This window comes from Argopecten irradians, chromosome 10 (assembly GCF_041381155.1).
Source record: "Argopecten irradians isolate NY chromosome 10, Ai_NY, whole genome shotgun sequence".
NCBI lineage: Eukaryota > Metazoa > Mollusca > Bivalvia > Pectinida > Pectinidae > Argopecten > Argopecten irradians.
Genome location: NC_091143.1, coordinates 25109660 through 25133632, shown reverse-complemented (window position 1 = coordinate 25133632; position 23973 = coordinate 25109660). Strand labels below are relative to the sequence as shown.

General features: G+C 32.6%; 1 protein-coding gene across 1 annotated transcript; it reads right to left on the bottom strand.

Annotated features, from left to right (window-relative positions):
* Nucleotides 1–11120: 11120 nt before the first annotated feature.
* On the bottom strand, nt 11121–23064 carry LOC138333476 (neuronal acetylcholine receptor subunit alpha-10-like). The gene is made up of 7 exons (XM_069281878.1): nt 22764–23064; nt 18186–18325; nt 17904–17948; nt 16582–16691; nt 15797–16332; nt 15218–15420; nt 11121–14905 (listed from the first exon to the last, which is right to left on the bottom strand). The coding sequence occupies exons 1-7, from the start codon at nt 22822–22824 to the stop codon at nt 14672–14674; spliced, it is 1329 nt and encodes a 442-aa protein (XP_069137979.1). The 5' UTR covers nt 22825–23064; the 3' UTR covers nt 11121–14671.
* Nucleotides 23065–23973: the final 909 nt, after the last annotated feature.

The following is a 23973-nucleotide window of genomic DNA, read 5'->3' as shown; positions in this document are numbered from 1 at the left end:
CATCCTGAAATGAGATATTGTCAGATTATCATTTAGCTGTACCGAACAATGTTAACGATGCCTAAATACCTTCTGGATATAGTAAATTTATAATGTCAAAGGTAATCTTAAAATGAGAGTGATAGGTATGGGGAAGGATGTTACTTTTTGTTTTCTATAAAGTATAGATAAGACGAGAATATATGTTTAAATTTTGAAGATACTGCATGTTTTTGTTTTGCTGTTAAGTTTTATCAGGCATCTGCCTGATGGTTAAGACATACTTACTAAGTCGACTATATGCCTGAGGGCTACATGTAAGACATTCTTACTAAGTCGACCATCAGCCTGAGGGCTAAGACATACTCATAAAAGCTACTATCTGTTTGAGGGCTAAGATATCCTTACTAAGTCGACTATATGCCTGAGGGCTAAGACATCCTTACTAAGTCTACTATCTGTCTGAGGGCTAAGACATGCTCACCAAGTCTACTATCTGCCTGAGGGCTAAGACATCCTTACTAAGTCGACCATCAGCCTGAGGGCAAAGACATACTCATAAAATCTACTATCTGTCTGAGGGCTCAGACATCCCTACTAAGTCGACTATCTGCCTGGGGGTTCATAAATACTTACTAAGTCGACTATCTGTCTAAGGGCTAAGACATTCTTACTAAGTCGACTAAATTCTTGGGGGCTAAGATATACTTACGAAGTCGACTATCTGCCCGGGGGTTCATACATACTTACTAATTCGACTATCTGAGTGAGGGCTAAGACATACTTACTAGGTCGACTATCTGCCTGAGGGCTAAATCTAAGCGGACGGTTGTCACACTGTTGTTTCCACAATACGGACGAACAGCACTTTTATAGTTAGTGAATAAGTGATCGAATAGCAAGGTCGAGTTGGTATTAGCGTCGACTTCTGTAAAAAGTCAGGGTCAATATTTATATACCAAACGAGTGTCCAAGCGGAGATCTATAATTTAAATCATAAAAAATCAAAAAGGTTCTTAAAACATATATTAAAACGCCTCATCACTAAACTATATATCTTACATTAATGAGAATAGCGAAACTCGCCATAGAAAATCACGTGGGAAAATATGCAAAATACACATTTTTTATATCATTGTTTTATTTTTGACGGAGACATGTGGGAAGACTTAAAAGAAAGATATTAAATGTTAAAACGGTAACGGACTAAATTGATAATTATATAAGGTTTGTCATTCAGAGGGAGAAAATACATAAATAAATCGATAAAGATGTATCTTCATTTACCAGTTTTCGGCCTTTTCACCATCCTCAATCACGTGGAATAAAATACCAACTGAATAGCATCCATCTACTTTGGTTGCAAAAAAAAACCTTTTGTTTTATCCCATGTGCCTGTGGATGGTCAAGAGATCGACAATTTGTAAATGACAAGACATTTTCATTACTTTATTATTAATATATTATACATTTAAGTCGTGTTTTGAAGCTACGGACACACTGCCATATAATCGTGGGGTACCTACGAGATCGGTCTATACAAATGAGGTTATGGGATTTTAACACTGCTGTGGGCATGCATTTTAATTCTTCTTACCAATTATTCACATGAAAATTTACTTATAATGTTTACATAATTCATTGAGTTCTTTGGGAATGCGTTCCCATTATTTCACGAGATTTTAAATCGGATCTGATTCACTATTCTATATTCTTTTGTGTTTGTTTGTTTCATGTTTTGATAAATCATCAAATGATTAGCATCCTTTCTATAATATTCTTATTGACATTGATATATATAAAGTTATATAGTTAATGCTAATCATGATAAGAGGGTTTTGCACATTAGTTATTTTGCGATCAAATCACAAGCAGATCAATTATTTCTGAAAAATACGTGATTGCCAGAATTTATGATTAAAACTTTTAAGGTAGAATTAAAAGAAGAAAGACAACGGTCACAATAAAGACTATATCCCTTCACATTAAATATTGTTTAAAAAGAATAATTTATTTTTCAGACTAAGATATAATTTTGATTGGTTCTTTAACCAACTAATTTACGCGGTGATTTCTCTTTATCGTGCATACTCACTGTTTTGTGGTTTAGATTAAAGTGATTTTATATGTCCGCATAGAATTATTTTTACAATTTCTGATCTGTCGCGAAATATACAAAATATACAATCCATTACACATGTATATATATAGTAAGATTTTTCAATGTTTATAAGAACCCATGGATATATATTCATTATGACTACAACAAGTAATGAATCCGCGAGTTTATCGTTTATCATTTACTTATTTCAAAAAAATAATTATCTAATTAATGTCTCTGACATATCTGATTTAAAACTTTACAAAAAGTGTGTTTTCAAAATGAATATTCTTCGTGTTATTCTAAATATTAGCAGTTTTGAATAGAACCAATAGTTATAGATGCCATAACTGGGCTTAATTCTTAACAACTTTTTTGTTACCTTTGGTAATAATATAATCTATCGAAAACCTTACGTTTTAATAATTTCAGTACATAATTCATGATGCTGTATAATCGTTACATGTAAATACAACACAGAATTTTTGCACTGTAAAATTATTTGTTATGCTTTATTCATGTTTAGAAGACAGTCTCAAAAATCACATTACAATTACTTATGACACTGTAGTAAATTAAATGAAAGAGTGGACCAGAGCATGGCTTCATGGTTTGACCACATGCACTCATTTCACTGCACTGCAGACGCTAACACAACGATTTTGGAAGTTGTTCTGTCAAAATTTAATTTGAGCTCTTATTTGTCTGTGTAAAAGAATGCATTGTAAGTATTGTAATTTTGGTGATGATTAACAAAATGAAACACTCATCTTGATTGGTCAGTATGAACATCACGGTATATATAACTATAACCTTTTAAAGATGCTCCACCGCCGACAGAGTATAAGGGATCAACCAACTAAATAAAAAAAAGACCTTCGAAATGGCCCCTGTGTATACAAGATTGAGCCCAGGATAGAATTTTAACCCGGCCGCTGATTGGCTGGCTAATTATGAATTTCAAAAGTAAAAATGTTTTCTGACAGGTAATTATTCCTAGATAACCATAATATGAATTTGGAAATTCATATTGAGATTTAGATGCAAAATATCAACTTTGATAATGAATAGGTAAAAGCATTAGAATTTCAGGATTTTTTAGTGCAAAATGCGCCTGATTTCAATAAAGCTACCCTGGTTGGAGTTTGAGCAGAAGGACCCAAACTTTTTTTTTCTATTTAGTGTTATATGAGAACCTAGACTTTAATTATAGAACACAATAGCTAACTAATATTCCTTTGTTTTAATAATACAGTACAAAACTTTAACAAAGTTTAACACTGTGGTCTATGTAAAATTATTTAGTTGGTTGCTCTCTATAAATGATATTCATCATTTGAACAGTAATTGGTGTTGAATCATGTATATATATAATTAACACAAAAGATAATATGAAATGATTTATTTTACCTTTGATGCATACGCAATCTGTACTTCATTCCATATAGGATATAGTGACACAGAATTTTTTCGGGATGCAATTAATTATTTTTCATATTTTTGACTTAAAGTAAAATTAGAAGTTTTAACTTTACATTGGTGGTAATGGTGTAAAGTAAGTAACTTTTGTAACTGAAGAAAAATACAAAATCGTCTGCTCCTGTTTTTGATAGTGAAAAATTACCATTTGTCAGCGGTGGAACATCTTTAATAAAACATTAAACATTCAAAAGAGATCAAGCTTCAACATAACATTGATTTTCTGTAGATATTAGAAAACGGGGTTCGGAAGATAAACACATGTCATGATATCAATGAAATGTCGGTTGATGCATTTTTTCAACAATTCTGAACTCAAGGTTTTTCACGAAAGTATTCTTATAATATAAAACCATATTTGTGTCAATATGAGCCTATTTAGCAACAGAAATTATGAAGTTTACGGAGGAAAAACAATAGCATGATGTAGGCCTAGGGCCACTTTTTTTAAGCCAAACAAGAAATTGGTGGTTATAATAGATTGAATTTTTTGGATAATTTAGTCTGATAACCTAGACTTTGATTCTCTGCACAAACATATGTATAGAACGACATGCTATGTTACTTGACTAAATACGATGTTTTTATTCTTTATTTCCTCATCATTTTGTTTGCTTCAAAGTAGGACTTCAGGACGCAGGTGTTAAACGTGTGCTAACACGCGAGACAAACATAGATGTAACCTGCCATAGCGGCCACCTGTATATAACGATCACTTGCCTGTAACTAACTGGTTTCTCAAACTATTTCATTTTCAAAAATCATCCATCGAATCACGGAAAACTCACGGGTTTTCTATCAATTATTTTGTTTCTACTTTTTTTGTATTATACTTTTTCGGTATATTTTTTTTCTGATTTTCGTATAATCTTTTCAATAATTTTATTTTTATGTTTTAAATCTGGTAATCCAAACATGATGATAATAGTTATTCGTGATACTGTCGCACCTCACCATTTTTTCATTGTTTAAGATAAACCTGCCATACATTTTCTGTTCTAATAATTTTATCTATAGTACAATACTTACCTGTGTGTTGTGAACATATCAAACACATTAACATCACCCGTGCCGCAGTGCATCCCATTATGTTGGGTTTAGTATATCCTTCCTGCAGCTGAAAATTGCTTTGTAATTTCTTTCTGTTTATAATATGCCATCAAAACTGTAACACATCGGTGTACGTGTGTTCTTCTTATTTAAAGGGACTTGAAATACCAATTAAATGTTAACTGTGAATTTTACCTGTTTAATAACTATCTGAAGTATCAACATTACCTACACCCCTTCAGATCTATTGCCGTGAGAATGTAAACGGAAGCGGTAGATAATACACACACAAAGAAACTACACCAACAAAGTCTTCACCTGGGCTCGACATGATCCTCCTACCATGATCGGGTATGTCAACTAACAACTTACCGTAACAAAAGGTCAATTATTTCACAACTCGTTCTCAAGTGTGTATTGCTAGTTGACAGTAATGTTGATTTGATAGTGTATTTATAAAACAGTTGGTAAGTGCAGCCTAGCATCAATAATAAAAATTTATAACGTTGTTGAAATAAAGCTATGATGTTACTTTTGGATTTTGAATGGAGAAAACGTAACCAATATACTTACCTATCTGTATTTGAATGTTTTATCACAAACAATTAGTATAACTAATGATACACATACACAACATGTATTGGGCTTAACTTACATAAAACACTTGTTGCTGATATTTATTTTCTGTAATAATAAACAATCTTGAGTCTCTCAAGAAGATATGAGCATCTTAAAGTGAAAGGTTTAGGTAAGTCAGTATTCGGCAAGCCTCGTTTGAGTGGCGAAATGTTCCTCTCAGATAAAGATGCCCTGACGTTCTTAATAGACCCATATACGATTATTTAATTAATCATTAATAATAAATGAGTTGAAAGTTTTCCCAGTCTTTTTTAACTATCGCAGATATTTTTTTCTAATATTTTTAACAAGCTACATGTTGCATTGTAAGCCATAAGTAACGGTTAATGTACAATGTATAGCCATGATGCATGCACACTTGATCGACAACTTACATCTATTCAACTACACCAATGACTGGAATTCTAGACGTGCAAAATACCCATAGTTTAAAAAAGGTATATACCTGAAAGTTACATGTACCTACATGTAACTATTCTAGTTTAGTTCAATTTCATTAATTAGGTTACACCAACCGAGCTAGACCTAGCCTAATCAAAGAATATTTAGAAATAAGAAATAACTAAAAGCGCCTGATTAAGTCTTCGTCTACGCATGCGGGAAAAAATACCTAGATTTTTCAAAGTGCTGTCATGTATCCCGTATTATACCAGAAAGTACAACAACAATACAAAAAAAAAAACCAAATAAAAAACACGAAAAATAGATACGTATAAGGGGTGATGAAACGACTGACATTATCTGCTATACACTTATAAGCATGTTATATTAGAAACCTACTCATTGTATCCGGCGACTTGTATTTCATCGGGATACATTTTCGTACTTTCAAATTAACAAAACTGGAAAATTGTCATGAATTCTAAAACATAGAGAATAAAAACATTTCATTTTGTTACAAATACAGTCAATATTACAGACTGTTAGCTTGATTTTGTACAGACGCTTACGAGTGAGGGTCTGGTGTAACTGGTGTGTGTTAGTAACTTCCCATATCGAGTTGGTAGAGTCATGGGTAAACTTATGATCACTGGTTTGATATCCGTTAATGTCTAATATTATATATTTCTGTACCTGTATTGATGCATGGTGGCTTCAATCTATCCAGGTATCTATGAATTAATGAATGAAAATAAAGTGTTTCTAACACGCTACTTAGACATACTAATTTGAAGTCAAATTTGAATCTCTTAATAACAATTGTTGATCTGTTTGTTTTACTCCTATTGACAGTTTCAGTACATGCTGTTAAGTGTGTTAATTTTTAATACATTTTTTAGTCACGGGATTTTGAAATATTGGAAAATCAATTTAAGTGAATAATTATCACTTATTCTCCTCAGCTAACAGCTCACATTTTCTGTTTGATAACCTATTCTTTACTTATCTGTATTCTATTCTACCGCTGACTTTCCATCGATAATTTACTTAACGTAGTGAGTCAAATCCGAACGACAGTAGTGCACATCGTCACAAAATTGTAGCACACAATTTGACAAAGGTTGAAGTCCAAATGGCGTTTTGAAAGTTTATTAATCTTTCATTAGGTTTTTTTTCCAAATACTCACGGTTTCGACAAAATGCATATTTTAAAATATATTTAAATAGAACATGTAAATGTAAATAACTAAACAAAATTAACACAATACATGTATACGATTTCAGGAAGAGTTTATGACTATCTATGTAGCTAGAGTGTGTAATGTAAAAGCTTAATAAACACATATACTGTACAAATTGTTCTATATTACCTATTTTTGTCTATTATCTTTTTCCGTCCTTTACCTTCACTAGATGTTTATATGTTGTTTGTTTTTAATTTTCATATTATCTGATATAACACACAACATGTTTATAAAATTTCGATGATAGCTTTCTAATTTGCCATATCGTGTGCCTAATGCATTTGATAATATCATTATTTTTTTCTAATACCAACATGTATTTTTCTCCTTCAAACTTGTCTGGTGACCCTTTTGTCACTAATGAATAGATTTTTGTGTTCGCTCTTATACCATTTTGTCTACTTTTGTTTTTGGTACATATTCTATTTATGTCTACTTTTGTTTTTGGTACATATTCTATTATGTCTACTTTTGATTTTGGTACATATTCCATTATGTCTACTTTTGTTTTTGGTACATATTCCATTTTGTCTACTTTTGTTTTTGGTATATATTCTATTTTGTCTACTTTTATTATTGGTACATATTCCATTTTGTCTACTTTTGTTTTTGGTACATATTCTATTATGTCTACTTTTATTATTGGTACATATTCCATTTTGTCTACTTTTGTTTTTGGTACATATTCTATTATGTCTACTTTTATTATTGGAACATATTCCATTTTGTCTACTTTTGTTTTTAGTACATATTCCATTTTGTCTACTTTTGTTTTTAGTACATATTCCATTATGTCTACTTTTGTTTTTGTTACATATTCCATTTTGTCTACTTTTGTTTTTAGTACATATTCCATTATGTCTACTTTTGTTTTTGTTACATATTCCATTTTGTCTACTTTTGTTTTTAGTACATATTCCATTATGTCTACTTTTGTTTTTGTTACATATTCCATTATGTCTACTTTTGTTTTTGTTACATATTCCATTTTGTCTACTTTTGTTTTTGGTACATATTCCATTTTTTCTACTTTTGTTTTTGGTACATATTCTATTTTGTCTACTTTTGGTTTTGGTACATATTCCATTTTGTCTACTTTTGTTTTTGGTACATATTCCATTTTGTCTACTTTTGTTTTTGGTACATATTCCATTTTGTCTACTTTTGTTTTTGGTACATATTCCATTATGTCTACTTTTGTTTATGGTACATATTCCATTTTGTCTACTTTGTTTTTGGTACATATTCCATTTTGTCTACTTTTGTTTTTGGTACATATTCTATTATGTCTACTTTTATTATTGGTACATATTCCATTTTGTCTACTTTTGTTTTTGGTACATATTCTATTATGTCTACTTTTGTTTTTGGTACATATTCCATTTTGTCTACTTTTGTTTTTGTTACATATTCCATTATGTCTACTTTTGTTTTTGTTACATATTCCATTTTGTCTACTTTTGTTTTTGGTACATATTCTATTATGTCTACTTTTATTATTGGTACATATTCCATTTTGTCTACTTTTTTGTACTACTTTTATTATTGGTACATATTCCATTTTGTCTACTTTTGTTTTTGGTACATATTCTATTTTGTCTACTTTTGTTTTTGGTACATATTCCATTTTGTCTACTTTTGTTTTTGGTACATATTCTATTATGTCTACTTTTATTATTGGTACATATTCCATTTTGTCTACTTTTGTTTTTGGTACATATTCCATTTTGTCTACTTTTGTTTTTGATACATATTCCATTTCGTCTACTTTTGTTTTTGGTACATATTCCATTATGTCTACTTTTGTTTTTGGTACATATTTTATTTTGTCTACTTTTGTTTTTGGTACATATCCCATTTTGTCTACTTTTGTTTTTGGTACATATTCTATTATGTCTACTTTTATTATTGGTACATATTCCATTTTGTCTACTTTTGTTTTTGGTACATATTCCATTATGTCTACTTTGAGTACTTTTATGTCTACTTTTGTTTTTGGTACATATTCCATTTTGTCTACTTTTGTTTTTGGTACATATTCCATTTTGTCTACTTTTGTTTTTAGTACATATTCCATTTTGTCTACTTTTGTTTTTGGTACATATTCTATTTTGTCTACTTTTGTTTTTGGTACATATTTCATTTTGTCTACTTTTGTTTTTGGTACATATTCCATTTTGTCTACTTTTGTTTTTGGTACATATTCCGTTTTGTCTACTTTTGTTTTTGGTACATATTCCATTTTGTCTACTTTTGTTTTTGGTACATATTCCATTTTGTCTACTTTTGTTTTTGATACATATTCCATTTTGTCTACTTTTGTTTTTAGTACATATTCTATTTTGTCTACTTTTGTTTTTAGTACATATTCCATTTTGTCTACTTTTGTTTTTGGTACATATTCTATTTTGTCTACTTTTGTTTTTGGTACATATTTCATTTTGTCTACTTTTGTTTTTGGTACATATTCCATTTTGTCTACTTTTGTTTTTGGTACATATTCCATTTTGTCTACTTTTGTTTTTGGTACATATTCAATTTTGTCTACTTTTGTTTTTGGTACATATTCCATTTTGTCTACTTTTGTTTTTGGTACATATTCTATTATGTCTACTTTTCTACTTTTATTATTGGTACATATTCCATTTTGTCTACTTTTGTTTTTGGTACATATTCCATTTTGTCTACTTTTGTTTTTGATACATATTCCATTTCGTCTACTTTTGTTTTTGATACATATTCCATTTCGTCTACTTTTGTTTTTGGTACATATTCCATTATGTCTACTTTTGTTTTTGGTACATATTTTATTTTGTCTACTTTTGTTTTTGGTACATATCCCATTTTGTCTACTTTTGTTTTTGGTACATATTCTATTATGTCTACTTTTATTATTGGTACATATTCCATTTTGTCTACTTTTGTTTTTGGTACATATTCCATTATGTCTACTTTTGTTTTTGGTACATATTCCATTTTGTCTACTTTTGTTTTTGGTACATATTCCATTTTGTCTACTTTTGTTTTTAGTACATATTCCATTTTGTCTACTTTTGTTTTTGGTACATATTCTATTTTGTCTACTTTTGTTTTTGGTACATATTTCATTTTGTCTACTTTTGTTTTTGGTACATATTCCATTTTGTCTACTTTTGTTTTTGGTACATATTCCGTTTTGTCTACTTTTGTTTTTGGTACATATTCCGTTTTGTCTACTTTTGTTTTTGGTACATATTCCATTTTGTCTACTTTTGTTTTTGGTACATATTCCATTTTGTCTACTTTTGTTTTTGATACATATTCCATTTTGTCTACTTTTGTTTTTAGTACATATTCTATTTTGTCTACTTTTGTTTTTAGTACATATTCCATTTTGTCTACTTTTGTTTTTGGTACATATTCTATTTTGTCTACTTTTGTTTTTGGTACATATTTCATTTTGTCTACTTTTGTTTTTGGTACATATTCCATTTTGTCTACTTTTGTTTTTGGTACATATTCCATTTTGTCTACTTTTGTTTTTGGTACATATTCAATTTTGTCTACTTTTGTTTTTGGTACATATTCTATTTTGTCTACTTTTGATTTTGGTACATATTTCATTTGTCTACTTTTGTTTTTGGTTAATATTCCATTTTAATTGTATTGTTATATATTGTTTGTGCATATTCTAACATGTCTTGGAATGATTTAAACCAGTACATTTATTTTGTTTTGAATATGTATTAGTGTGTCTCTTTTGGGTATTATTTGATGTTATCTCCTTCTCATTTTGTTGTCTTCCTCTTACAATCTGAAAGTGAACAAAATGGATGTAGTCTGGGAAAGTTATGATATAATAGTCGTTAATAGTGCGATATTTGTTGATGCGGTTCTAATCAATTACTCTGGATTACTCTTTCCTTTACCATAGATCTAGGTCCTTACAATGGCATAGCCGGTATTCTCGGCCGACTGAGGCATGGAATTTGAAAATATGGAGGTCGTTTATAATGACAATAGCTGTCACTAAATGAATGAATCAATCACAACCAAGCTTCTTCATTTGTTTAGATGATTTTTATCAGGAATATTTCCAAACAGCATACAGTAATACGAGTCACTGCCTCTGTTTTTTATTTCTTTCAAATGTCAGTAACGTTCACTTCTAAAGGAAACAATTAAAACTCCGTCAGTTTATTGAAATGTTTTTTATTTAGCAATATTGTGATTCAAACAAAAGTTTTTAGTTTAAGAAAAAACTCCCGTTTTAACGCTGACTTCACGTGACTACTAAGTCATTATCGGCATCACTATAACAAAATGTCTGTAAGTTATGCACAAAAGAGTATTAATGGATTACATTTCTTTACACATATAACATGTGTTCTGCATTTGAATATTACATAGTTATCTGCCCTTGAGAGAAGGTATTGATTGTAATGTAATGGCTTTGCGAGCGTAACATCACACTTTTCAGAGAAAACGACATGAATTTCGCTTACAAGATAATAACGTTATATCCACCCCTGTATTATCTTATAATAAGCAGCTCAGGAGAAAAAATCTGAACCAATCACAGGCCTTCGAAAATTTGCTTTGAAGACTACAGTGAGAGCGACAAGCAACATCAAATTCACACTGTCGACCATAGTGTACTGTTACACGGCTCTTTTGATGTACATTAAAGGACTAAATTAATTACTGTTCTGTGCTATTGCCTCCAGGTTAACTACGATATAGTCCAGAGGTGGATATAACGTCAGTTACAGTAACCCCTTGAGTATCCAGGATGAATAAGAGGATACCCATTAAGAAAAAAACGAAGTGCAAAACCAATCACATACATGAAAAACAACTTAAGATTCTGATTAAAATTATCTGAAATGAAACATAAAAAAATTATAGATTGTACAAAAGCATAGTTGATATTTTTAAATGAAAATCTCTCAAACTTACTTAAGTAGAACCAAATAAGTTTAAATTGTATATAGTGAAATTTCATCTACACGAAAAACCCTTTAACCTTTAGACACGAAAACTACAGAACCTACGTGAGATACTTTGTTTTTAACAAAGTCAAACTGTGATTATTATGAGATTTACCCTATATAACGTCACTGTAAGATTTGTCTTGACGTCATCATGGGATGAAATGCTCACACATTATAGGTCTTTCCCATTAACACATCACGTTGTAGAAAACACATGACACTCAAAGATTCTCAATACAACAGCCCTCAATTACAAAAGCTGATAAAAAGGAATTATGTCAGTTGAATTTCTTGGGAGTTGTTTTCGATATATTCGTATGTTTACTGACATTCTCTAATTCTAAAAACCAACGAAACATTCTAAAGACATACCTAAAAGTCCCTTTGTTGGGACTGTATGAGAAAATTAAGGTATCTTACCAAGACTATATTGTTAAACATATGTATGAATGGCACTTTGTATTTGTACAATCGATGTCTGCAAAGTAAAATGATATCCAGGCTTGTATCTAACATTTTATTGACATTGAAGGTAATTGGTCTGGAAATAATCAACAACAAGAAAAGCCCAAACAAACAAACAAAACACACAGTATATACATATACACATTTCAATCAAGTTGTTAGTAAATCAACATTTTTCTATGAATCAATTTTGTACATGTGTGTGAACGATCGAAGACTTCAATTGAATTTTTAAAAATCCCATTTAACTCATCTTTACACACACGGGTAACTAACTTCATACATTTTGTTTAACCTGGCAACAAATGTAACACATATTGTTTATCACATATCATCAGATACATTAACTAAGAAAAACATCGGTATTACAACTGAAATATTCTGCTTCATCTGAAATGAAGGGAAGCACTGACGGGCTGAAATGAAGTGAAGTACTGACGGGCTGAAATGAAGGGAAGTACTGACGGGCTGAAATGAAGGGAAGCACTGACGGGCTGAAATGAAGGGAAGCACTGACGGGCTGAAGTGAAGTACTGACGGGCTGAAATGAAGGGAAGCACTGACGGACTGAAATGAAGGGAAGCACTGACGGGCTGAAATGAAGGGAAGTACTGACGAGTTGAAATGAGGTGAAGTACTGACGGGCTGAAATGAAGGGAAGCACTGACGGGCTGAAATGAAAGGAAGTACTGACGGGCTGAAATGAAGGGAAGTACTGACGGGCTGAAATGAAGGGAAGCACTGACGGGCTGAAATGAAGGGAAGTACTGACGGGCTGAAATGAAGGGTAGTACTGACGGGCTGAAATGAAGGGAAGTGATTGATCTAAACTACTCACACTATTCACTAATTGGTCACCGGTTTTAACTGTTAAAGATGTCACTGTCAATCCCTAGCATATGTCAGATTGCGGTAAACAATAACGTGACGTAAAGTCTTCATGCGATGTAGTCTTGTCGTGCATATTGTCGATGACGTCATAAATATTGACGTGCAGTCGACGGAACCATGTTCATGTCGTGGCGAAAAGGATTTTTATAAGATGATTAACTCGTTTTTTTGTATATGGGAGAAAAGACAACGTTCCCTACCTATAAGGGTGTGCCAACAAAATCATTACCCTTGGGGAATTCATGAATGCCCAGACCTCGACGAGCCTCGTGTTGAACGTTCATGAATTACTCCCTTTAGCTGTGATTTCGTTGTCACGTTCTCTAGATAGGAAAGATTCTATTAGTGGTATTAATATCTTTTACAGTATATGATGGTAGTTTACACGGGTATATGATTATTATGACGTAGATAACTTGATAACCATTATATATTTATGGATGTTCTGCTAATTGTTATGGAATGAATTTCGTGATATTTATGGCCTTTAAGTTAAAAGGTGATGATATTATGTAATGTATGTATCATAATTTATTATCTCATAGCCATGAGGACAATTCTGACTTATCCCTGTATATATATATGCTGCTTTATGGCATGGCTACCAATGTAATACAATCGTATGATGCCACTGCGTCAACAAAATTACAAAATTATTTCCTCGGTAAAGTTTAACGTTATTTTCAGAAACTATAACTACCGTACAGAACGCAACAAACGGGATTTGCGTTAAAATATCTATATATATATATTTTTTGTATGGAAAATTGACGTTCAGTCGCAGTTTTCTACGAACTAAATTAAATTCGATTCTTGATATCATTATTATCAAAACGTCGATATATGAGACAGAAATCCTCTTCCATATGCATATACGAAAGATAGAGATATTGTACCATTGGTATCAAAAATATTTGTAAAACCGTCAGTGTCAGGTTTTGCATTTTGTGACCATTTGCTAGAATATCCTTCATATCCACATATGAAAGGAAAGAGCCTTTTACATGTATATCAAAATTATATTCAATCTTATGACAATGTTAAACGATGTGTTCAATGGTTTCGATAGTTTAAAAGCTAAATTAAAAACAATTAATATCAAATGTGTAAAAATGAACCATATATCAATTTTACTCAATCAAATGACAATGTTGTGTGTGCGATGGTAAGAATAGCTTATACTACAAACCACTTTCGTGTGTATAATATTTCACTTCCTCGTTATTTTCAACGTATTCGCAAATATGTAATGTATAATGTAATGTATAGAGACCAAGGGCTCTTCCTGACAATTTCATTTATACATAAAACATGAACCATATTAGTTCACGTTCGACCCTCCCGCGAGAATACGCAAAAAATATGTGTCTCATGAAAATTATGTGGTCACGCAATACCTATCGGATGACAATAGTGTTACGTTGTATGCACTTTTCGTTTTCGATGTAACCACAATGTATTTCTGTCCGTTAATCCTCGTTAAATTTACTAAACACAATCCCTGTGCCTATAGTGCCAATCAGTATGAAAGTTATACACGCCAATCTATCGACAACCTTGGACAGAGAGTTCCAGTGGTCTTGTGTGACTTTTACAACACGTTTGCCTTTTGGTTTGTCATTTTCTGTACCAATTTTTGAGTTTCCCAACTTTACTACCGACGTATTGGTACCATTAGCCTGGCGAGGGGGCGAGGGATCTGCCTGAAACATTATCAAAGGGAAAGTTCTTTTTTGATGGCATAAAAGTAAATCTTAAACCTCATTATGTCGTATCATTTAAATGAGAGTCCTAAGTTGAGTTGATAATAAGTTTTAAATTACGAACATTATAATATCTAGTTATATAAGAAAAATCATATATCGAAGAGATAACAGTAATTGCAAATGAGACAGTGTTAACGTTTCACGTTTTCTGTTGTTTTTTTATCAGTCGCAATTACGAAATAATACATATCTATAACATTTGTTATTATTAAAAAAAAACCAATCCATATATTTAATTAATTATTATACCTCATTCGAGTGTTCTTTACTTTCTGGTTCATCGTCCTCTATCTCCGGAACAAAAACCCACAGTAAACGTGCCAACTTTCCCAGGAATATTCTCGCTATGATTCGCCGCATCTCATCTGCTATCTGGTAGTATATTGACAAGACTACCACTGCCATAACACAAGCAAAGCCGACGAGAAACAGACAAAAATTGAAGTAGATCGCTGAAAAAACGAGGTAACAAAACCTACAGTATATTTTAAATGGTAAGATAGTAGCTACAGCCTATATATTAGTTGGGCCTTTTGATATAACAACGGTATTTCTTGTTTTTGTCTCTGTTTGATTTTGTTTGAATTGATTTAACATTCTACTAACCGGGTAATTTTAGGACGTGATAGGTTTACGAGGTAGAGGAAAGCCGGAGTAACAGGAGAAAAAACACTGACCTATAGTCAACACTTGACACCTCCCCATCATGACAATCGAGCTATTGATCCAAAGAGAGAGGGGGGTTGTAGTAATATTATGTCAGGCCACTTATTTTCAGACTGGCATTTAAATTGTTAGGATCAGTACTATTGTATTGCAAAATCTTACCGATAAGTGGGGTAGCGTCCGCCGAAGGAGGTAGAGAATCTGCGACTAGTAGCTGAAACACTGCCAAGGCCAACATCACCGTAATTTGTAACGACACTTTCTCTCCAGACTCCACAGGCAGAAAGAAACCGAGGATACCAATCCCGGTAATGAGGAAGGTCGGGATGATGATGTTTACGACGTAAAAGGCGGGCTTTCGTTTGATTGTAAGGTAGAAAGTGACGTCAGGATATGGTTCGGGACAGCAACCGTAATACACAACGTTTCTTACAGCAGTAAAACTAGAAATGTTCCATTCCACATTAATGACAGACGAAGAGAGATCTCCATACGGGTTCTTGTAGATAAGGTCCATCTCGTAACCATGGTGCGACCAGGAGCCAAAGGTCATGCCACATTTTTGGGTATCATAGGGAAACCTTTCTACGTCCACGAGACAACGACTTTCGACGACGGTTGGAAAGTTATAATAAACTGATCCATCAGAGTATATGTTCGCTCGGTACCCATCATACCCCGGGAAGTCGCCGGAAGTGCTGCCAGTAGATAGTAAAACAAATATTTATGGGGAGAAATATAGGAATCCAATCTTATCACTACTTTCATGTGTCGATTTTTACACGTTTCCTTTAATTAAAGGTGTAAACTGAACACATTCAATGATAGAAACTTAGGCCATCAAATTAACATTCAAATACTATTGTCACAATACATTTTGACCATAAATAAATCATTTACTTTACTTTGAAAGGTGAATTGTTGAAGAAAGACCTAGTTGTGCCTACCCATCATAAAGCGTAAGGTCGGGAATCCACAAATATTTGAACGGCACCGCTATGTTACCTAGCCCTCCAAAGGCAGAGGGGACCCAGGTCAGCTGACAATCTGTCCAAAACTGCAAGAGAGAGCTTTGTATAATTAATAAGACGTGAATCTACCATGCAACCAAGACTACATATATAACGAACCCTTGGTTATTTTAGTACAAAATGCAGATAATATACATTTCCTGCAATTACTACTTCAAAGAGCTGGGACCTTGGAACATTCGAAACCCATTAGAAGAAGTTGATAATAGGGAAGTTGACAGCAAAGAATGACGGCTCAAACCAGAAGTTTACATACCTAAAGTTTCATCTTAATGAACATCTCTTCCTACATCCACATTGGAGTTTCCACTAACCCGGAACAGAGTGATTGTAATAGTCTAGAGAGGTTGACAGAGCATAACATCAAATACTTATTTTCATAGATAACTAGACGTCTTATGAGTTCTGAAATTATTGCGATAGGTTGACTCTTTTGCTACATTCATCACCGTTGAATTCAAATACGATCGTTACAAACTGTTTTCCGATGAGATAATGCAAGGATCATACATTTGAAAAGCTTAGAAGGATCTTATCCAATTTCATTTTTAACATTATCTTACAATTCCAGGCAATTCTACCCCGTTTTTGTCCGTCCTTACAGGGATCAACCAACTAAATAAAAAAATACCTTCGAAATGGATAGAATTTAACCCAGCCGCTGATTGGCTGGCTAATTATGAATTTCAAAAGTAAAAATGTTTTCTGACAGGTAATTATTCCTAGATAACCATGATATGAATTTGGAAATTCATATTGATATTTAGGTTCAAAATATCAACTTTGATAATGAATAGGTAAAAGCATTAGAATTTCAGGATTTTTAGTGCAAAATGCGCCTGATTTCAATAAAGCTACCCTGGTTGGAGTTTGAGCAGAAGGACCCAAACTTTTTTTCTCTCTTTAGTGTTATATGAGAACCTAGACTTTAATTATAGAACACAATAGCTAACTAATATTCCTTTGTATTAATAATACAGTACAAAACTTTAACAAAGTTTAACACTTTTGTCTATGTAAAATTATTTATGGTTGGTCTCTACAGGGTTTTATTTATAATCTTTTATTTGTAATGGCGGAATACTGTTCTCAAAATCCCTCCTCCAGTTGAAAAGTGATATCGTGCATTCAATGAAATATATTTAATTCTTATTTAGCTATGGAATACTAAAATAGAAAAAAGAAATGCCCATATGTTCATGACGATGTAGGGATATTGAGATATGTATCATACTTACCATTCGTACCCAGAGGTTCACCGTCAGAATTTGTGATGGCTCGTCCTGAAATTATCAAGAGTTAAATACGTTTATGTTTGAAATAGTTACATGTGTAGCAGGTAATCTTACATCAGTGGCAAATATAGACCTGTGATTGTGTGCCTAATAATAGGGAAAGCTATTGTGAATTCAAAATAAATATTTCTTTCTTTAGTTTACACCTTATGAGACCATTCGATATAAGAGCAGTATGTTAGACAAGACTTAAATATCATCTAAGAAAGTATACGATACACTTACCAGGTCAATGATTTGTCTGAGGGCGAGATCTAATCTAACAGAAGTGGCATTGTTATTGTCACAATATGGTCGGACACCACTTTTGTAGTTGGTAAATAAATGATCAAACAGCAAAGTAGCGTTCGTATCTCCATATACACATGGAATAAAAAAAACATCTTATCATCACAACCGGAGCCAGCCTCAAGGAAAGTATGCAGAACAGTTTTAATGAGATTCATGGAACACTTAGAGACGATTTAGGTAATTGATTATCCCATTAGTCTTAACGTTCCATAAATGGCTGAGGTCAAATAAGGTCGGCCTTCCATACACGGAATGTATTACTTGTGTGGGAGTCTTTATGTTTTAGGAGACTTTGTTGTTTGGCCTTGTAATAGTGGAACGTTTGTCTTTTTTTATCATTTTCATTTTTCATGTTTAAAAAGTTTTCAAATTATATACATGATATTTATCCATAGCATCAACAACCACACACACATTCATATAAATTTTACTTTGTTTTTCAAATTCTTATTTTAGTTATCTTTCATAAGATTTTTCATATTGAAGAATAACAAACATACATTGGACATCGTACACCTAAAATCTACTCCTCAACTCACAGATGTAGTTGAATTAGATACTCTTTACAGATAGAGCAGTTTAAAAGCCCTTTACAAACAAAATGTGAATTTTATGGCCCCTGGGTTTCAGATTTTCCCCTGGAAAGGGGATCAGATACACAGTAGTTTATATAGGGAAAAACATGTATGACCATTATTAGCTCGATTTTCATAGATATTATTCTTTGTCCAAGATAGCATTTTAGCATCATATACAAACTGGTCTTGTCTGATCCCAGGTCAGAGGGCTTGGATCTAACAGGATCAAAATGACACAAATTTCAGAATCCTTCTTCTGAATTCACAGATGTTATGGAATCAAATACTCTTCATAGATTACAAGGTCAAATTGATTAAATGACCTACTTTAAGAGCCCAGTGGTACAATATACAATATGCTGTGTTTAAGTTTTCAACACTCATTCGATAAAATATTTTACATTTTTTGTTTCAATTTTGTATGCATATGGTCTATTGAATAATTTGTCGTGCTAGAAAATCTGAATCTGATCGTATATCACGCTCCTCGTTTTTGTCATCTAAATGTATTTCTGGATTGTTGATAGCTTCTTTTTTCTCAATTTGAATTTGGGTGTAATATATCAAAGGCAAACTAGTAATATGTACATGTACATTATGCACATGCAACTTTGGAGTGTAAAAAGTAAACTATTATTCTGTACATGTACATTCTACACATGTAATATCGTGGAGTGTAGAATGTCAGAAAAGCAAAATGTATCTGTACACTAGTACAAATTGTGGGCTTACAATGTCGACTGATAAGGGCCATGGTACAATAATATTACTTATAGAGAACAAACAACTAAATAATTTTACATTCACCACAGTGTTAAACTGTTAAAGTTTTGTTATGTATTATTAAAACAAAGGAATATAAGTTACATGTAGCTTTTGTGTTGTATAATTAAAGTCTAGGTTCTCATATAAAACTAGATAGAAAAAGGTTTGGGTCCTTCTGCTCAAACTCCAACATTTTGCACTAATAAATCCTGAAATTCTAATGTTTTTACCTATTCATTATCAAAATTGATATTTTGCACCTAAATCTCAATATGAATTTCCAAATTCATATTATGGTTATTTAGGAATAATTACCTGTCAGAAAACATTTTTACTTTTGAAATTCATAATTAGCCAGCCAATCAGCGGCCGGGTTAAAATTCTGTCCAGGGCTCAATCTTGTATACAAAGGGGTCATTTCGAAGTTTTTTTTTCTCATTTAGTTAGTTGTTCCCTATAAACTCATTAAAATATAGCACCAACTATACATTTGCCTTGGTACGGGTAAATCGTGAAATAAATACAGACTATTTTCAGTAATCTAGGCAAAACCGTTAATTCAATGATACATTCTCAAACACTAACTCACGAGATATTTGAATTGATGACTTGTGGAGCTCGCTTGTAACCTAACACGAAAATATGAATTACAAGACGAAATGAGTTCAGATAAAGGAGGAGTGTCAATTTGGCTCTCTGGTGGCCATGACCGATAAGCATTATTTTTGTTAACAGATACCCGGGGTTTAGGACAGGATATGACATATGCTTATAGTCAGGTCGGTGTCCTTTGTGAGTTATGGGGGTTAAACGGAAGGTGTAATTTTCTGTTTGGTATCTGTTGGTTATCTTATTCGATATATGTTGGTTATCCTATTTGGTATCGGTTGGTTATGCATTTGGTATTTGTTGGTTATTCTATTTGGTATCTGTTGGTTATCGTATTTGGTATCTGATGGTTATCGTATTTGGTATCGGTTGGTTATTCATTTGGTATATGTTGGTTATCTTATTTGGTATCTATTGATTATCCTATTTGGTATCTATTGATTATCCTGTTTGGTATCTATTGATTATCCTATTTGGTATCTATTGATTATCCTGTTTGGTATCTATTGATTATCCTATTTGGTATCTGTTGGTTATCCTATTTGGTATCGGTTGGTTATCATATTTGGTATCGGTTGGTTATCATATTTGGTATCGGTTGGTTATCCTATTTCGTATCGGTTGGTTATCATATTTGGTATCTATTGATTATCCTATTTGGTATCTATTGATTATCCGGTTTGGTATCTATTGATTATCCTATTTGGTATCTATTGATTATCCTGTTTGGTATCTATTGATTATCCTATTTGGTATCTATTGATTATCCTGTTTGGTATCTATTGATTATCCTATTTGGTATCTGTTGGTTATCATATTTGGTATCGGTTGGTTATCCTATTTCGTATCGGTTGGTTATCATATTTGGTATCTATTGATTATCCTATTTCGTATCGGTTGGTTATTCTATTTGGTATCTGTTGGTTATCCTATTTAGTATCTATTGGTTATTGTATTAGATATCTGATGGTTATCATTTGGTGTCTGTTGGTTATCCTATTTGGTATCAATTTGTTTTTCTATTTGGTATCTGTTGGTTACTCTATTTGGTATCTGTAGGTTATTTTATTTGGTATGTGTTGGTTTTCCTATTTGATATCGTTTGGTTTTCCTGTTTAGTATCTGGTGGTTATCCTATTTGGTATATGTTGGTTATCCTTTTTCATCTGTATCTGTTGTTTATCCTATTTGGTATCTGTTGATATTCCTATTTGGTACCTGTTGGTTATTTTATTTGGTAAATGTTGGTTATCCTATTTGTTTTCTGTTGTTTATCCTATTTGGTGTCTGTTGGTTATTCTATTTGGTTTATGTTAATTATCCTATTTGGTATTTGTTGGTTATTCTATTTGATATTTGTTGGTTATTCTATTTGATATTTGTTGGTTATCTTATTTGGTATCTGTTGGTTTTCCTATTTGGTGTCTGTTGGTTATTCTATTTAATATCTGTTGGTAATCTTATTTGGTATTTGTTGGTTATTCTATTTGGATTTGTTGGTTATTCTATTTGGTATTTGTTGGTTATTCTATTTGGTATATGTTGGTTATTCTATTTGGTGTCTGTTGGTTAACCATTTTTATCTGTCATCTTATTTGATATATGTTGGTTATCCTTTTTGGTATATGTTGGTTATCCTCTTTGGTATCTGTTGGTTATTTTATTTGGTATTTGTTGGTTATCCTGTTTGGTATCTTTTGGTTTTCCTATTTGGTTTCGGTTGAATATCATATCTGGTATCGGTTGGTTATTCTATTTGGTATCTGTTGGTTTTCCTATTTGGTATAGGTTGGATATTCTATCTGGTATCGGTTAGTATTCTATTTGGTATCTGTTGGTTTTCCTATTTGGTATAGGTTGGATATTCTATCTGGTATCGGTTAGTATTCTATTTGGTATCTGTTGGTTTTCCTATTTGGTATAGGTTGGATATTCTATCTGGTATCGGTTGGTTATTCTATTTGGTATCTGTTGGTTTTCCTATATGGTATCTGTCGGTTTCCTATTTTCATCAGTGGTACGATGAACTGAACTAGACAACGATTTTGTTAGAAGTAATATTTACATGGTTAGACCTGTGGACATGCAAAAAGTGAATTCGGAAGGTAAAACTGTGATAGGAAACCGGAGTTTCCGATGTAATTAAACGAAGATGAGTGAGTAACAATATGATACCATTTGACGCCTAATCATAGAATAGAATCATGGTCGTCTTTGAGACTAAACAATGTCCATTTGCCACCGTAAAGCTACCTACAGTCGCCTTCATCGTGTCTTTGCAGCAACATTTTTATATTCTAGATCTCACGATAAACACTAGAATCAACAGTATCAGTGACTGTTTGCATCAACATTGAAGTCAATATGACCTTATGATGAAATGATTCGGCTGACATATTTAAGTTCTGTTGAAAAGTTTCCTTGAAGAGGTTTTAAACACTCGATTAAAATCACTCTTATTTGATGAAATCCGATATTTCTCACATTCTAAAATCTAGATACTTTTGTGTAAATGAGCCCGGATATTACCTGCGTTATCATTAAATTCCAGTATACCTACCAGTATATTGTAAACATAGTAAACACAGTACTATCGCCGTCCATGAAGTACAATCCTCCATTCTCCTCCTAGTTGATGTTGAAAGTTATGTTCCTCAAGTTAACATTAACTGTATCAAATATGTTTCAATAGATGTTTGTATCCCAATTAATTAACATTTCTCTGGGTCCCAGCCCTATTGTGTCACATACGAACCGAAACATTAAACGGTTAGTGCCATTAGCGATATGCGTGTCTTGAACTAATTTACTAACTTAAAACACACATTAGTTTACAGTGTATATTGCCGTCGGTCTACCGCCTATCTGACATATCAACTATAACCGCTGAACCGCTGTAAAGGTCCCGAAACAAGTTAAAGGAGGTCGTATTTAATGTGTCGATAGGTCGTGTCTTCACCTATCGAAACATGGGACTGTTTCTTCGCTCTATCATTTATCTGTGTAATCAACCAAAAACACCGAGCATTACAATAGGAAGCTAAACTTTATCATAACTTGTCTTCGCTAAGACATGAGTTGTTGACGGGTGAGACTAAAATGTTACAGGATCCTGGTGGTACTGGTTAGAAGGAGACGCTATATCAGTGAGTAAGACAGAATCTAGTGTTAGGCCGAGTCATGGGGCGAAAAACAAGTAACTACCTAAACCTATATCGGAATCACAACTTCATTCCGATAATGAGATACTTTGAGCACGGCTTGTTTGTCCTGACCACTCGAACCCAATGTGAATTGTCACTTGTCCAGATTTTGACTGAGATCCGTATATCAGGTATCGTCAATGAAGCGAAACACTTACCCATAATGACCCTCCATAATCCTTTTAACGAGAATCTCCTTTATTTTTCGTTTATATGTAGAATCCTGACTAAATGTGGATGTTGAAAAACGGGACCTACAGTGGAAGATAATTCACAGGACAAGAAAAAGAAGTCAAATATTTTTTATTATTGGAACTAAAATATGATAACAAAAAATGGTTGTTAGAATTCCCTTTATATTTGTAGATGACGATTCTAAGAAGTAAGAGTGAATATGAATCATCCTACTGGGGGTCGAACTCAGAATGCTAGTTGAACCAGATATCACATAAAATTTCAAATAACGACAAAAAAGAGACCGCGCACTTTATCTTCCTGAATTGCTTATTAAATCCAGACGTTTCTAGATTTCTGTTGGATTGATGTTGTCGCGGTTCCGCGATACAT